Below are 17,939 nucleotides of genomic sequence, written 5' to 3' on the forward strand. Positions count from 1 at the left end.
TATTAAAATAGATTCTAAATTAAATCAAAAAGCATTTATTAAGCACCCACAGGGTTCTGGATACTGTGCTAAGCATCAGGGATACAAAGGAAAATAGTCCCCAGCCCTCAAGGAGCCCACAATCTAATGGTGGAGATAACATGCCAATGACTTGTACAAACAAGATATAGATAGAACAAATTGGAGATGATCTCTTATCATGATGGGGGATTAGGAAAGGATTCTAGCAGAAGGTGGGATTTAAGCTGAGTGGGGAGCAGGGTTTGACATGGTCTGAAGTATGCTTTAGGAAGATTGATTTGACAGGTGAGGGAAGGATGGACTGGAGTGGGGAGAGATTTGAGGCAAGGAGACCAACCAGGAGGCTACTTCAATAGTTCAGGGTCGAGGTGATAAGGACCCACACCAGAGTGTTAGATAGGGTCAGAGGAGAGAAGGTGGTACATACTAGAGAATAGTAATAACTATTATTTAAATAGTACCTGCTATGTGCCAGGGCAGCTAGGTAGTGGTTTGGAATCAGGAAGACTCCTCTTTCTGAGTTCAAATTTAGCTTCAGATACTTACTAGCTGTGTAACCCTAGGCAAGTCACTTCACCCTGTTTGCCTCAGTTTCCTCATCTGTAAAATGAGCTGAAGAAGAAAAAGACAAACCATTCTAGTATTTTTGCCAAGAAAACCCCAAATGGGGTCACAAAGTATGACTGAAAATGACTGAACAACACGTGCCAGGCACTGTGATAAACAATTTACAATTATTATCTTATTTGATCCTTACAACAACCCTAGGAGGTAAGTGCTATGTTATCTGCATTTTACAGCTGAGGGAATGGAACCAAACAGAGGTTATGTGACTCACCTAGGGTCACACTGCTAGTTAATGTCTGAGAATGGATTTGAACTTGGGTCTCCCTGACTCTAGGCCCAGTGCTCCAACCATTGTACTACCTAGGTCTGTACAGGGGGAATCAACAGGACTTGGCATTGATTGGATATAGTGAGGAGTTGAGGATGACTCTTCAGTTATAAGCCTGGAGAATGGTGAGCCTATTAAAACAAACTCTACAGGATGGTTGATGTTTTATAATAGAGCTCAATTATTAGGACATTCCCAGGAATCTCACTCCCAGTCTGTAAGAGTTGGAGGTGAACTAAAGCTAATATCCAGCTAGTGAATTAGCAAGTGTAAGGAAGAGCTTTGGGTCCAGTCAAAAAACAAAAGTGCTTTCTAATCCATCCCCTCCCTTTCTTTCTTCTTTACCATGGCCTCTTTTATTGGGTGCTTTGTGAAGGTTTGTGGATATTTGAGGCAGGGAGGGATGAGGGAAGCTGAGGGTTAAGAGAGATTTCTTCCTGTGACTGCAGAAAACGTTTTCATCTGAGAACAGCTCAGCTCTGCCCTCTATTTGCTGTCCCTTACTTCAAAGCATTTCCAATGGTGTCTGTCACCAGCTGTAGGAAGTTGAGCAAGTCTCTTAAACCCTTGGGATTTCATTTCCTCTTCTATAAAAGGAAGGGATGAGACCAGATGAATTTTAAAAAGGGCCCTTTTGGACCTAAAACCTATGATCCTGCAATATTGTACATATATGTGGTTTCTGTGCCTCAAGTCTCTCCTCCACATAAGCCACCACAGTGATATTCCTAAACACGAGTGTGATCATGTGACTTCCCCAAACCCAAACCAGTGGCTCCCTAGTGCAACTAGAACCAAATACAGACTCCTCAGTTTGGCCTTCACAACCTTGTTCTAACCTAACAGTTCTCAAAGTGTATTCTAGAACTTCTTGGGGGCCTCCCTATCCTTTCAAGGGAGATCAAAACTGTTTTCAAAATAATACTAATAATACTAAGACATTATTGTTCTACTGAAATACTCCTATGAAATATTTGAGTAAGGTCAGATTTTCTTCATGTGCTTCAACCAAAAAAACATCCCAACATATCAATTGCAGAAGTAAATATGGGAATATTATAGATGTCTTCATTTAGATCAGGTATTTAAGAAGATATGCAAAAATATTAAAACTGTCACTTTTCACTAAAGTTTTTTGAAAATATTATTTTTCACAAAAATATGTTATTTATGTTAACATGTAATAGGTTAGGCAGCTAGGTGGCAAAGTAGATGGAGTGCCAGGTCTGGAGTCAAGAAGACTTCAGTTCAAATCCAGCTTCAGACACTTACTAGTTGTGTGACCCCAGGGAAGTCACTTAATCCCTTTTGTCTCAGTTTCCTCATCTGTAAAATGAACTTAAGAAGGAAATGGCAAACCACTCCAGTATCTTTGCCAAGAAAACCCCAAATGGGCTCATGTAGAGTTGGACACAAGTGAACAGTAGACTTTATACAGAGCTTTGTTGTTTGCAAAATGCTTTATTATTCAACAAACATTATTAAATGTCTGCTATATTCAAGGCACTTTACAAGACACTGATAATACAGAGTCCAAATAAGACAGAATCATTAAGGGCTTCCTGCCGTCAATAAGCTTATGTTCTGTTAAGGATTTCCATACTGTCTGAGATTTTTAGATCCAGTATTATTATCCCCATTAGTAAATGAGGATGCTGAATCTCAGAAAGATTAAAGTATTCATTTAAGGTCAAAAACTAAGAAATGGAGCAGCCAGGACTTGTACCCCTCTTCTGCCTCCTAATTTTATTTTATTTTTGTTTTTTTGGTTGGGCAATGGGGGTTAAGTGACTTGCCCAGGGTCACACAGCTAGTTAAGTGTTATGTGTCTGAGGCTGGATTTGAACTCAGGTTCTCCTGAATCCAGGGCCAGTGCTGTATCCACTGTGCCGCCTAGCCACCCTGTTTCCTAATTTTACAAATGAATAAACACATCATTTATGTGCACCTACCATGCTCGACATTAGGGTAGGTACAAAGTTTTGTCTAGGACAAGGTCCCTGTCCTCATGGGCCTTGCAGTCTAGTGGGTCTTTTTGAAAATAACATTTTTAATTCATTGTACAGTATTCTTAGAGGGAGAAGCAAACTGCATGTGGTACAGGACTCATGACTGCATGAGCAGTCCTCTTTTTTCTGACCAGCTTTATGTATGGAAATGCCATATTTTCAGATATTTTTCAAGTTCAGAATTTTAAAAATTAATTTTGTTTGGTCTGTTTTGTTTTTGGTTAGGCAATGGGGTTAAGTGACTTGCCCAGGGTCACACAGCTAGTAAGTGTTATGTGTCTGAGGTTGCATTTGAACTCAGGTCTTCCTGAATCCAGGGCCCGTGCTCTATCCACTGCACCACCTAGCTGCCCCAAAATTAATTTTTTTAAAACAAGGAATCACAGGGGGAAAAAACTTGATTAAAAAAATCCACTACCCTGTTTGCACTCTATAATGAAAGGACTAGATAACAGTAATTTTAAAAAGGACATATTGCTATAACACATTTTCTTCAGTAACACTTTTACCATTAACATTATCCTCGTCTATTCTTACTTTCTTCCTATTCTCTGCTGTAACTTTTAAAAGATACTTCAATGACTCTCTTCTTACGTTTCTTTTTTTCATTGTGGTAACCTTATCAATAGACTAGTGCTCCATGGCCAACCCTACTCTACTTTTGAAAAAAGAAAAAAAAAGAACAAAATCCTTTTCTTGAAACAAATGTTTGGCTGTGTTAAAAAATGTGTCTCATTCTGCACCTTGAAATGATCATCTGTGTGAGGCGGTGGGGCAACATGTTTTTTATCAGTGTATTCCTGGAATTGTGGTTGGTCATTGCATTGATCAGAGCTTTTACTTTATTCTTAGTTATTTTTCTTTACAATGTTATTGTATAAATTACTCTCTAGTTTCTGATCACTTTGCACTGCATCAGTTCATAGAAATCTTCCCAGGTTTCTCTGAAACTATTCCTTTTGTAATTTCTTACAGCCCAGTATTGTCCATTATATTCACCTACCCAGCTTGTTCAGCCTTTTACCAATAATTGATAGGCATTCCCCTCATTTCCAGTTCTCTGCCATAACAAAAAAAGATTCCATTAATATTTTTGTATGTATTGGTCCTTTTCCTTTAAAAAATGTCTTTGGGGATTATAAATCTCATAAATGGTATCTCTTACAGTTTAGTTGGGTGGGGAACCTGAATTCAGTCAAAGAGCTGCACTTGAGGACCTAGAGGGCCACATATGGCCTCGAGGCTGCAGGTTTCCCACCCTTGGTAGTGAGTGTGGGCAGAGTTCCAAATTGCTTTCCAGAATGGCTGTGCCAATTTGCAGTTCCCACTGAAGCATTTGAACTAGAAAGTAGCATGAGCAGGTTTGTGCTTTAAAAAACAAAACAAAACAAAACAATTTTGGCAGCAATTCAGAGAAGGGATTGCAGACAAGACAGACTGGAAACAGGGAGATCAATTTGAAGGTTATTATTGCAATATTTCATTTCAGGATAGAGGTGATAAGGTTCTGATGTGAAGGAGATTGTGAAGGTATAATTGACAAGACTTGGCAAATAATTAGAAATGGCATCAAGGATAACACTTAAGGTATGTATTTGAGTGACTGGAAAGATAATGCCTTCAATAAAAACAGGGAACACAGTGGAGAAGTAGCTTAGGCAGCAAGATCCAGAGTCCCAGTTTTGGACACAGTGAATTTGAGATATCTCTCCAGGTGATGTCAAGCAGTTGGTGCTGTGGGTGTTCAGGAAAGAGATGAAAGATGATTATCCAGATTTTGGAGCCACTTTCATAGAGGTGAGAATTGAACCCATGGGAGCTGATGAGATGACCAGAAAATGTAGATAGAGAAGAATTTAGGACAGAGTCTGAGGGGAGCATCCCCTTAATAATAGGAAAAGGCCATACCCGAGGACCTAGAAGGCCACAGGTTCCTCACCCCTGAATCCTAGCAGATATTCCATTGGGTCAAAGGGCATGAATTTTTAGTCACTTTTCCAGTTTTCACCTAAATTGCTTTCCAGAATAGTTAGACTGATTCACAGGTCCATCAATGGTGTATTAAGTGTCAGCATCTTCCAGCAATATTTCCAATATTGTTCATTTCTATTTCTTGTCTTTGCCAATCTGGGTGTGAAGTGAAACTTCAGAGTTGTTTTAATTTGTATTTCTCTTTTGTTATTTGGGATGGCATTTCATAGGGAATGCTATTTTTCTAGTGACACAATGTAGACACAAGTTACAGAATCGAGAACAATTAAAGTTAAGGGTTGTCTGATGAGCAATGGAGACATGCATGAGAGATGTGAATTGTAATACATTACCAACAAAGAAGGGTGTGTGAGTCGCATAAAGGCTCTCCTCAGAGATGTGTGACTGGAAAAGGTGAGCCAGTTACAGGGAGAGAGCAAGAAAGCGCTAACGGCCAAACTGTGCACTCCACTGTTCTAGAAATCTAGAGGAAGATCTCCCTCCTGGTGGGTAGACAGGGCCACGAGGCCCACAGGATGGGGAGTTGTGGACAGGGCCTAGGCTGTGGATTACATTGCTGGAGAGGCTAGGCGATCTGTGAGAACACAGCCCCATCAGTGTATCAGTCTGTCAGATTACATGTGCAGAAGTCAAAATGACTAAGATAACAAGTACCCTTACTTGGGTGTCAAGCAACCTTCAGACCTTCTATTTGTTAGTGGCAGTGTAGATTGTGTACAAACATACAGCTGTATAAAAATTTCCTAAAATTAACCACTGTAATAGAAGCCAAGGTTTTAGGGGGAGAAACATTTTAGGTGTAGCTCTTTTTCCTCTGACAAAATCTATGTTATCTGTTGGCCATTACCAGATAATGTTAATTGTACTTTCTGGTATTGACATTACTTATCTTGTAGGAATCACTAAGAGAGTCTATGAGAATTGGAATTATAACCACTGATAGATCAGTAAAATTAAAGAGAAAAAGTTACTTAGGTTACACCCTAGGTGTTTATATCTAAATGGATAATATATGATAATTTAAGCTAATTAGAAAAAAGGGTGGTGACTAGAGATTTCTAAAAATTATATATATACATTTATATTATATATTAATTATATAAAAATTTATGTAAATTCAAAAAAAGGGTTTTTTTTTCATAAAAGCCAACTAGTTGGATTGTGTGTGCTTTATGCTAAAGGAAAAAAGCAAAGTGACAATTTTAATCACAGTGAACTTATTTTATTCAATCTAAATTTATGATAACATATACAGGCATAATATAAACAGATATATGTGAAATGACTAACTGGTTAGTATCTTGCAAACTTAAATTCAATTTTTATCAATTTTTTTGCTGAAGATAAAATACAGCATAACTGGTAAAGAACTCCAGGTGTTCCCTTCCCCCTCCCCAAACCCTTTGAATTTAAAGTGTTTGAGTTATTCAACATATTAAGTAATTGGGTTTATAATTTTACTCCTTCCGATTGACAAGTAAGCTAAGAAGTAGGTTGATTTTGCTGCATAAAACATTTACTTTGAACTGCTGAACCAACATGCATAATAATACATATTTCAAGTTAAATCAGCTTCTTCTAAGACTGGGAAGTCTCAAGTGAGATAGATCACCTACTAATACAGCTGAAACAGTTTATACATAAACTGTGCTGCAACATTTAGTTTGAAATAGCTTCAGTAAGTTAGAATCTGGTCGACTTTTCCTGGATATGTGGAGGTGTCTTTTTGAGACGGGCTTATTGGTTGGAGGAAAAGATACTGTTGGCTAGCATAAGGTAGAGTATCTGGTTTCTTTGAAAAGAATTTGGGGTTAGGACATTAAAAGAGCAACAGAATGAGAACTGGGGCAGGAAATTGCTCTTGGAAATATTTTTATGCTTTGTCTACTAAGTTACTAAGTATTTGAGAGGAGACCTTGAACTTAACAGAAGAAACCATTTCAGAAGTTAAGGAAAATTTGTACAAATCATCTGTCCACTGTCTTATAGAGAATTCAATTCCCCATTTTTATATTTAGAATTTTTAACAGAAGTTCACTTTTAGTTTGACTATGAAAAACTTTGCTCAGTCATAAAAGTCTGCAACTGATACACTCAGAGAATTATTATTATTATAATGAGCATCTTAGCTAAATATTCCCTTCAAGAATATTTGTTCTTTCACATATATCCTATTAACCAGGTTTTGTGAAAAGTGAACAATCACTACTATGCTCTGCATCAAATAGAGAAAATAAAAGATCATATTTCACATTAGTGCCTTAATTGAAAGAAAATATGCATTGAATTTTTTTGGAGTGGAGTGTCCTAATAACTATGTGATATTACAAGGTGCCAAATCTTTTCCATTTGCCATAGAAGTTTATTTTAGAAAATTCAATTGCTTGCTTAACCCTGAAAACACAGATTCAGTCTGCAAAGGAAATACCATAAGGAATATAAGATAATGTTGAAACTAATCTTATTAATCATAGACTTGCTAAAGGCAGTTCTACTGAGTTTATCTGTAGCTTATATTGACAATCGATTTTCATTTCAGAGCAACAAACTTTATTATTAGCAATCTAAATAAATAAGATAAAGATGACTCCCTATGAGCTTATGAGATTAATTAAATCGACTTTACCATTGCACATACTTTGTAAGGTATGTGAATAGTGCATATTTACAAATAATAGACTTGGGGTTTTTTGCCACCATGGTCAACTGTTTCTAAGCCTTTGAACTATGAACCTATTCTGAACTACCTACTCCTTCTGGTCTTGCTCAGCTGCTGAGCCACCTCAATTTTCAGGTACTAGGCCTTAGGAAATTGAATTATAGTATGGCCAAAATAGAAGAGAACAAGATAAAAGGGAAGATTTCAGTAAAAAAAGATTTTAATGTACAAGAAGAAATTATTTTATAAATTTGAGAAAAAGAATATAAAGGATAAATTGGTCATTAGTCATAATTGTAAGATTTTGAGGGGGAAAAGATTGTCATTGTGGATCATTGTGCCTCGTCCCCTGCTCAAGAAAGAGTCCCTAGAATAAAGGGGTGCATAACATTTATACTGTAGCTTGATTGTCCCACTTAAACTTCCAAGGTTCATTCACCCAGCAGCTATTACTCAATGTTCTAAGTTGGAAGACTTAGGCATATGCAGTAAGTATATTAAGGAGGTTTTTCAAAGTCTGGTTTGCAGGTACCATATGGCCTGCTGGTGTTGTAAAGTCCTAATCTAGTTCTCAAAATGAAGTAAAACAAAAGATATTCATCAAGCGTCTATGTGAGAAAACCAAAAATTTGAAGTTGTTCGTCCTTTATTTCTGATGCCAAATGTTTTCCTTTTCATTGTAGGCAATGCCCTGCAATTCCTTCCACATTCTGCTCTCCTGCTGACCTGCAAACCAGCTGGTTTAAAAAAAAGGAAGTGCTGCTATTTGACATTCTATTTCTATATTACTGCCTTGTCTTTGCTAGGAAAAAAAAATCATTTCTGACTTCTGTCCATCATGTTGATGTGCCAGAGCTATTTCCAATCACTAGGTGCCCATGCTCAAATCCCACCTCATTCAAGAAGTCTTCGCTTAACCTCTCAAACTAGTTTTTCTATTCCTATAACATTTATTGGCCTTGTCACTCATTGGCACTTACATAAAAGCTTGATTTTATAAGCTATGTTTCTATGTAGAAATATCTTATCCCTGTGACTAGATTATAAGCTCTTCGAGGGCAGCATTCACGTTTTAAGCTTATTCATTTGACAAGCACTTATTGATGCCTCTCAATAAACTCCTCCAGCTTCTTGCTGTGGCATGCAGGTGACTATGGGTTCTTGCACACTATGCCAGTGGAAAACAAATTCTGGCAGGCCCTATCAAGCTGGACAGACCACGGGCCTGGATGAAGAAGTACAGAGGCTTGTCCCGGGAAGGTTGGTCACAAGGCTGTCCACAAAGGTGGAGAAAGGTTGAAGCCTGTGTCAGTGGAGGGGTTATCCACAAGAGTGAAATTATGAATCCTTGACACACATACCAAGCACCTTGTCTGGAGTGGTAAGGTTATGAACAAGATTAAAAGAGGGGACCTGCTCAGTGAGCTTTATACCTATACCACTAACCTACTCCACCTAGTGTACCTCTTCAGAGCCCACAAAGCACTGGGCAGGGTGTAAGCCAGGATTTGGTTTGACAATTAATTTTCTGTGTATAGCCACCCCCTGGGAACCCACTGGTCAGCTATTATCCATGTCTTCACACCTGCAGAATTACACTGGCACAAGACGACCTTAAATGTTAGGTATCTGACTACATCCTTGGCCCTGGTGATCCTTTACAGATTTCGAATCTTCTATGTGGAACATAGACAATGCTGATAAAACTAGCTAAGAAGGACAAGGCACCCGAGGTAAATATGAATGTCAAAGCCACATGAACAGGTTGTATAAATCACTTTGTCAAAATGCTGTTTCCTTCTATCAGTGTACCATCTGCCAGCATACAAAGGCAGCAGAAAAAAAAAACACCTTCCAATCTGAGGTTCTTTCGATCTATGTTGGATTGGATCCATGGTTGGGTTGGAATGTGGTACTTTGTGAAGAAAATTTGGTCTCCAAATAGGTTAGCATCTCATAGTCCTTTGCTCAATACTGTGCTGAATAAAGGTCAAACTCCTAAGCCTATTTGTTATTCAAGGTCTTTCATAATCTGGCCTCACTTCATTTTTCAATGCATGCCTCACCCAATTGCCTGCTCAATTCCTATCCTTCCTTTAAACCACTTTCTGATACTTTTAATAAATGTTATGGTTATTTTGTGGTTCATTACCATCATCACCACAAAATTATAGACTTATGAGGGTAGAGGCATGTCTGAAAAACAGTGCATTCTGGCCAGTATTTAGCATAATTCTCTGCAAAGAGCAGGCACTTAATAAATTTTTGAACTGAATATAGAAAAATTATAGCTTTAGCTAGCACTTCTGACTCCCAAAAGGCTACAATTCAAAGGAACTTGGATGTGAACAGATCGCACAGACCCACCACGAACAATGGGGACCCTCCAACAACACAAAGATGGGAGAAAACAAAACATGTCTTTGTGACACTGTTTTAGTATCAGGATGAGAACAAGCACATTTTCTGATGAGATGCTTCCATTCCAGGCCAGTCTTCTCTTTTTGTGGGACAAATATTTGGCCACAGTTTTCCTGTGCATAAATGCCAGCTCTCAGATGCTTTTTATTACGTCTTAACTTGACCAAACATTTTACTACAGCAGAGGCCTTCCATTTTTTAAATATGTGGCATTTAATACTCAGTTGATAAACTGGTTAGCAAAATATGGGAGGGCAAAGATAACTGTGATTTATAAACTAGATTCATTCCCTATGGAAGTTTCCCCACAGGAATCTTCAAATTTATGTGTGTGTAAGATTACTGTCTATCTATACAGATATACACGCACACAAAAAATATATACACAAGTGTTAAAATTTCATTGGTCACATACTATGCAATCCTACACCCTTCCAAACTGTGGGAGAAACAAGGGAACAGTTTTGGAAAACAGGAAAAGAGAAATGTATCTTTCTTTTCCCTGGTCCCAACATCTCCTGCTTAGTCCTGTCCATTCTCCTTCCCACCCTCCTACCTTGTGCTCTATCTCCCAGAGGGAGATAAAGCAAGGGCTCTGGTAGTGGGGCAATAATTCGGTTCCTGTTTTCAGAAGGTGTGAGGACTATGAGCTCACTGTTACAGGATACTCCCTTTACCAATGTGGGACATCCATCACCTTCTCTAAAACTAACAGCCTTAGAGAGTTTCACTGAGAGATTAAGTGACTTTTCCAGGTAATACAGTTAGCAAATGGCAGAGACAAGACTTATACACAGGTCTTGCTGGCTCAGAAACCAGCTCTCTATCCACTACACTACAATGCCTCTATTTTTTTCCCAGGAAGTACATAGAATATATGTATAATTATAAAAGAAATGCTTCATAATACAGTCACCTCCTGCAGACCTCCTGCAATGGGTACTTTGATATCCATATTTCCTCTGACTGAATAATTTTCTCCCTTTTTTTCCCTATACATAATTCCCTCGGACACACTCAATATAAAGTGTTATATGTGTCCAAGTATCTCATACCTAGAAATGGAGTATTATCTATTAATCTAAATAGACAATAGGAGGTATATATGCTTTTTATTATCCTACCAAGTGAGTTTGCAATGCGAAGAAGGAGGGGAAAAAGCAGAGAGTAAGATAGCCAATATTTACATGTAATAAAATATAAGGAGAGCGCCCCCACAGGGGGCATCCTAATTCTAGGAACAATTTGCTGGTGATATTTTCCAATATAAGTTCAAGCCTAGAAGAACAATGCAGTTTCTTATTTGTTTAGGAAGTACAAAATATAATAAAGACTCTAAGAAAATAACTACCTTAACTTTTTCATTTGTTGGGCTGTCTCAAACAAAAGGTGGAAATACAATTTTATTTAATGCAAACCCCAAATCACTAATTTGAAGCTCAAATTAGTAAGCACCAAATGAAATCCTTGACAATATTATAAGTGATCAAACCTACTGACTAAATCAACAAAACAACAAAAAAACTCAAGACAGTCTATACTTGTCAAATTCCTAAATAACAACCAAGTTCAGAAGTTACAAAAGAGAGATTAAAAAAAAAAGCTAATTATTTATCTGAGCTTTTAACGGTAGTTTAGACTTAACAGCAGAATGTTCCAGATTTTCTTCCACTTTTGACTTCTCCACAATGTTTACAATTCTGTTTTCTTTATCCTTTCTGGAGGACTTTTTACGCTGTAGATAGCAAGGAAAGAAAAAAATTAAACACAAATGTAACAAATATAGTAACATATAAAATGTCACTTTAGAGACTCTCTCAATGTATCCATCAATTGTGCTGATCTTTCCCCCCTCTCTTATTTTTAAAAACAATGAGCATTTACATTTTTTATAAAAAATTTCTCATCAATGAATTTTATTTTGTCAGGATCCTCATCCTTCCACAGATGTCTCTAAGAGGCTGCTAAAAAATCTTTATTGTGGTATTCAAACATGTCTACTGAAGCAAGTTGTAGACTACCATCTTGGAGGTAAGCTGAGGCTTCCAAGTGAGGCAGTGACCAAGGCACAGCCCTGTCCTGTGCCCACATACGCTCACTGAGTGAAGCGGAGGAGACAAACGTAGGCCTTTGGTCAACGCTCCAACAGACATCTCACGGCAGCCTAAATAAACCACTGCAGGAACAGGAGGGGAGGGGGTGGGGGTGGAGAGCAGTGTCCAGTGAACCCCTCTGCTCACTTAGTTCTCCTTTGGGTTTGAGTCGGTTACTTTGCCAGGATGTTCAGCCACATGAATGCCCCAAAGTTTTTGTTTTTGTCACTCTCCTATTTCCTTCCAACCCACACCCAAGCATGAAGCCCAGGCTTTTCAAAAAATTTTTGGGAGCCTTCATTCTCTTTATTATTTATTTATGCAGGCATTTCTTATCTCTCTCCCAACCTCTGCTCTGCCCCACCCCCATGTATGTAAAGTACAAATACTTTACATACAATATCTCCTTTGGGCTTCAACAACCCTGAAGTAGATATCATGTCCACTTTATATGAGAAAACTGAGCCTCAGAGACATTAAACTAGTCATCAAACTAGTAAGTAAATATTTATTGAATTGAGTACAAGTCTCAAAGGTGGGACTCTTAACTCCCACTAGTAGAGGCATCCCCAACTATCACCATCACTCTCCATTATGCTCTGTTCCCTTTCTAAATTAGGCTAGAGGTCTCCTGCTCAGGTTTCTACCTCCTATTTCTAGACTTGCTTCTCTCTGCATAGAAAATGGAGATTAAGACTACCTACCTGAGACAGAAACAAAGATGGAAAACTTCTAGCCTCTGTATTAGATCAGGCTTTCAGCTTAATTTCATCAAACCCATGAGTTTTCTAAAAGGTTTCTGCTTCTTTCTAATAATAAGATCAATAAATATAGCTCCACATACATGGAAGAGAGTAAAATGCAGGCTCCAATGCCCTGTACATCTTCGCCTTCAAAATTTTACCACGATCCAATGCCCTCAGAGCTAGGAGATGAGGCTGGGCTCCGTGAACACACAGGTCAATGGAATCGCAAAAGGGAACTAACAGCAGTGACTGACGTTTAGATTCAAGCCACTGTAGGTGAGGGCAGGTGAGGAACTCAGAGATTTTTAGGGATACTAGTTCTCCACACCGAGCTGTCCAATGGAGATTCTGATTAGTGGAGGTGGAAGAAGGGATACACCATTAGGTAGATAGCAGGTCAGAACTGAGAAGTAGGAGGCATGGCACAGTATGTACAGCTAAGGTAGTCGTCCTTTCTCCATCCCATGTCCCCAAAATATACTTTTTTAAAAAGTTAACAATTTTTAATGGAAACCTATTAAGAAGTTTTATTCTTGTAAACAAGATAGGATTTTAAAATCTAGGTTACTTAATTATTTAGTACTTGTGGTTTCACCAGGGGAATCTCCCTCCACCAATGCAGAAGTGCATCTCATAGGTAACTTACAGTCCTAACCTACAGAGCTGCCAGGGCCTGAGGTTAAATGACTTGCCCTGAGCTCTGCCTTACTCCAAAGGCCAGCCCTCCATTTGCTACTGCCCAGCAATGGAATAGAAGAATAGCAGGGTTAGGAGTCAGCAGACTTGGGTTCAAAGCCTCGCTCTGCCATCTACCACTAGGGTGACCTTACGCAAATCAGGGCTTAGATGACCACTAATGGTCACTGACAGTTCTTAATCCACAATCCTACTTGTATGACCTTAGGTCATATCTCTAGATCTCAGTTTCCCTTTCTGTAAAATTAAGGTATTGGACTCAATATCTAAGGTCCCTCCCAAAATTCTTTAAATTGAATAGCAATTATATTAGGTACATCAGACATAGCAACATTCTCTCAGAAGTGTCACCATTAGTTACCTGGAAAAAAGGAACACCCCCATTTATAGGATCACACACGCTTGTGTCCACTGTTGGCTCTTCACTTATGATGTTTTCATTAGTGAGCTCCAGAACAGGCTTCTCTTCATCTAAGTCCTAAAAGAGAAAGATGGACTCAATCCAACAAGCATCCACGCAGCAGCCATTCTACACTTGCAGACACACGCCATAAATACACGTAAGCTTTACGTGCAGTGTGGACACAAGGGACTCTGATGTGTAAAGATGCATAGGAAAACCGAAGAGCCAGGTACACAAAATACATTGTAGGAGAGGAGGCTAAGGAGCCGAGGATGAAGAAAGGAAGCGAAGACTCACACAGCCATAAAAGGATCATGGTGAAGGAGGAACAGGAAACGGAGATTCTGACACTTCATGTTACCTGAGCAGGGTCTTCTCCGGCTTTAATAATGGCTGTTGTCAGTAGTTCAGGTTGTTTCTCTCTTAGCTGATTGAGGAGCTGCTCCCGAGGTTCAGTTCTCAGCAATGTGGATGGGTAGGAATATGTTTTCCTCTGTGGGGTTGAACCTTTAATGGACATTGCCAACAAATAAATGAATTCAAGCACCATTGTGTAGTACAAAGAACTGAGCTGTAAGTCTAGAGACCTTGCTTCTAGTCCTATCTCTGCTAGTCGCTGTTCCTCATGCAAGGCCCTAATTTCCTCACATTTAAAGTAACAGACTGGGTGAGATGCTTTCTAAGGTCCCTCCTGGCTCTTATTACAGAGTGGCAGTGTGACCATCATCTCAACAGCTGACACTGAGAGCTTTACATACACTACCCCATTTGAGTCTTCCAACCCTGTGATGTGGTAATGAGAATGATTTTTAAACAAACACACCAGAATTTATAGACCCAAACGAATGTTGTTCTTCAAGGAAGTCAGGTCTGGAAACCAGGTATTTATTCTAATAATGTTGCCATTGCTTGAAACAGTTTAGAACACTTTTAACACTGGGGTCAGAACTAATTTACAATTCATACACAAAAGGTTTTTTATTCATTCTGACACACTGCAACTTGACCACTAACCTTTTCATCATCTTTGGCTCTGAATTACTTTAAATTATTTACAAGAACTGCAGATATCTTCAATGCACAAAGATTTGTCATCGCTGAAGATATTCAAAAGAACATACCATCAATTCTGAAGGCAATTCCCAAAGGAGTTTCAAAAAACATTTTGAGCAAATGACGAAACTGATGGAATAAGCTTTTATCCTTTTAAAGGGAACCACTTGAAATGTTTATAAGTTCTCGTATTTTTGGTTTAAAAAAATTTTTTTTTCACCTTAAATTTCATCCAATCTTTTCTTTTATTTTCAAAAGCTTTTCTGCCCTTCACCACCTATTTTTCACTTGTTTAGAAAGTCAACAGTAAATTCTATCAGCTCTTTAGAAAAATAAAATAAAAAGCACATTCCAACAGAATCTGAAAACCTTCAGTGGCCCTCACTGTGCAAACTCAAATTCTTATATGACAGTCCTAGAGATGCTGGATGTGGAGTCAGAGGAGCTGGGTCATACACTACCTCTCTCACCGTGGGCCAGTTACTTCCTCTCTTCGGGTCTCAGTTTCAGGGGCTGGACCAGATGAGCTCAGTGGTCCCTTCCCCTAAATCAGTGATGTCTCCTCTTCTGGCTATCTGTCAACCTTATGTCACACTACCACAAGCCCTTTCTCTATCTCAGTCACGCCTGCTCTTCAATGTCCTCCAAATGGCCCCTTCTCAGGCTTGTCTCTGATCAGTTTTGCACATATGATTCCTATCTGGTTTTGTCCTATCCACTTCAAGTTATACTTCCTAGAATATATTATGTAAAGTGGCAGGAACTCTGGACTGCGAGCCGAAGGACACTAGCTGTGCTGCACTTGGGGTCTGTGTGGCCTTCATGATGACATTGAACCTCTCTAAGGCTGCTTCTACTTCTATAAAACGAGAGGATGGCCCCGGATGCTTTCCAAACTCCCTTACATTTCTGACATTCAGTGGCCCTATGAAGCTTTTACTAATTACTCCAATCCATAATGATGTTTTGCTTCTCAGATGTCCCACAGCTGTTATGTGCACCTCCCCCTACCCCACCCCCAATCTAATACTACAATAAATACAGTCCTATCGTTCCCTATTTTCCCTATACATTTGCCAGTCTTGTCTCCTCAACTGGGCTAAGCTGCTCAAGGCTAGTGATATTTTATACTTTATGTTCTCGTCACACGTGGCATAACGTTAGTTATTCCAAAGACAACCAAGACAGCAATTTAATAAGAAATTTAATTCAACCTCATACAGTACTGTAACAACATAACTTGGTTTCCCTCCTAAACTACCTGTTGGAATATCCAGTTTCAGGTCCTGATGCAAGAAGCAATTAAGTTTATTCCAGCCACTTTTCATGATATCATTAAGTTCTTGGCTCTGTTCCACCAGCTTTTCCTTGTCATTAGTTATCTCATCATGAAAGGCAGTCAGCTGGCTGTCTTGCACTGCCTTTTGTGCATTAACTTTTTCCGTGATCTCTGAATTGGATGCAATACAACCTTGCTTTACAACCTGAAGAAGATATAAGTGAAAATTTGCAAAACAATTAGGTTTTTTTTGGCAAGGCAATGAGGTGAAGTGACTTGCCCAGGGTCACACAGCTAGTAAGTCGCCAGTTCTTTAAAATGGCATTTTTTTTCTGACAAGCTGAAATGATGTGAACTTTTTTTGATTCTCCTTTATGGGAATACTGCAAAAGGAGAAAAGAAGGCACAAAGGACTTAAGCAAGTGTTATGTTCAAGCAGGTAAGTCAGGCCACAAGCCGGTTACCAATTGTCTTTTGAGTGGCCACGAAGTACATGGTAGCAGACTACCAGGGATGGGATTTGTTCAGTAAAGTTTGGATTCAGTCAAAGGGCCTCATTTGGGAACTTAGAGAGCCACATGTGACCTTGAGGCTCCAGGTTCCCTACCCCTGACACTGGACACCTGGCACAATATTGAGGCAAAAAACTTGAAAGTATATTGGAAAAGTAAAAAGCACATACAACCAAGGTATTAGACATCAGTGGGTGGGATCATTCTCTCTTAAGATGCTAATAAGCAAAAAAAAAAATAATCCAAAGGTAGGTAGGTAGGTGTAGAACCTAGATGACTGTCTAAGCTTCTTAATCACTAGACTTCAGACAAAAGGGTAATTAATCAAAGCATGAAATCAGGCTCACTTACTGTCACGGTTATGCATTAAAGGTGAGCTTAAAAGGATATGGTTAAACCACTTCAGAAAGAAATGTACTTTTAATGTAAAGTCTTATATAAAAATATTCAATTTTCTGACCAATAATTTTTTCCTCAAAGTAGATTCTAGTTAAAAATGTTACCTTCAGTAAGTTATCAAGTTCTGCTTTCCTTTTGTGTAAGCCAGATATCCATTGATTTGAAAAGTGGACAGTACTTGTGTTCATATCATTATACCATTGTTGGCTCTCTTGTGACACTGTTTTAATGCTGCAACTGAGCTTCTCACAATGTCTTATAGACTCTTCAACCAACTCAGTACTTTGATGGTTAAGATGTCTGAGCTCTTGTGACAAATCATTGGAAACAGCAAGGAATTTTTTGTTGTGAGAAGCTGTACTGCTTATGATGTCCTTGGAATGCCTGTGAGAAAAAAAAGGGCACAGCTACAATTATGGATCCCTGATAAAGTATGAAATGTGATTTTTGCATGGTTCATAAATGAGCACATTTTATTTACAACTTTTTTACTGGCTGGAGATGAGATTCATGACTTGAGTAGGGAGATGAATCTAAGAGGTTATGACTATTTCTTTATGAATCAGGGAATCTTTGCCCACTTTTTGATATGCACCTGTCTTGAGGTTTCCTCTATAAGCAGATTACCATTTCTGTTTCCTGTTCCTTCTCCCACGGCCACAATTCTCTTTCCCCACTTCAAGGCTTGCCTAACCTGTAGGTCACCTATGGAGACCCCTGGCTGTACAACTCCTCTGAGTGAAGTTGCATACACCATAAAC

At 38.8% G+C, this 17,939-nt stretch overlaps 1 protein-coding gene across 1 annotated transcript in view; it reads right to left on the minus strand.

The window, feature by feature from the left end:
• Positions 1-11,092: 11,092 nt before the first annotated feature.
• The window catches only part of KIF11 (kinesin family member 11), a 60,887-nt gene continuing 54,040 nt past the window's right edge, over positions 11,093-17,939 (minus strand). The window contains exons 19-23 of the mRNA XM_020964149.2: positions 17,283-17,562; positions 16,250-16,472; positions 14,297-14,442; positions 13,894-14,010; positions 11,093-11,732 (exon numbers count right to left, since the gene is read on the minus strand). Of these exons, the coding sequence (XP_020819808.1) occupies positions 11,601-11,732; positions 13,894-14,010; positions 14,297-14,442; positions 16,250-16,472; positions 17,283-17,562 (898 nt within the window). The 3' untranslated portion in view covers positions 11,093-11,600. The remainder of the gene's footprint in view (positions 11,733-13,893; positions 14,011-14,296; positions 14,443-16,249; positions 16,473-17,282; positions 17,563-17,939) is intronic.

This window comes from Phascolarctos cinereus, unplaced genomic scaffold (genome assembly GCF_003287225.1).
Source record: "Phascolarctos cinereus isolate Bilbo 61053 unplaced genomic scaffold, phaCin_HiC Scaffold_3;HRSCAF=262, whole genome shotgun sequence".
Lineage (NCBI taxonomy): Eukaryota > Metazoa > Chordata > Mammalia > Diprotodontia > Phascolarctidae > Phascolarctos > Phascolarctos cinereus.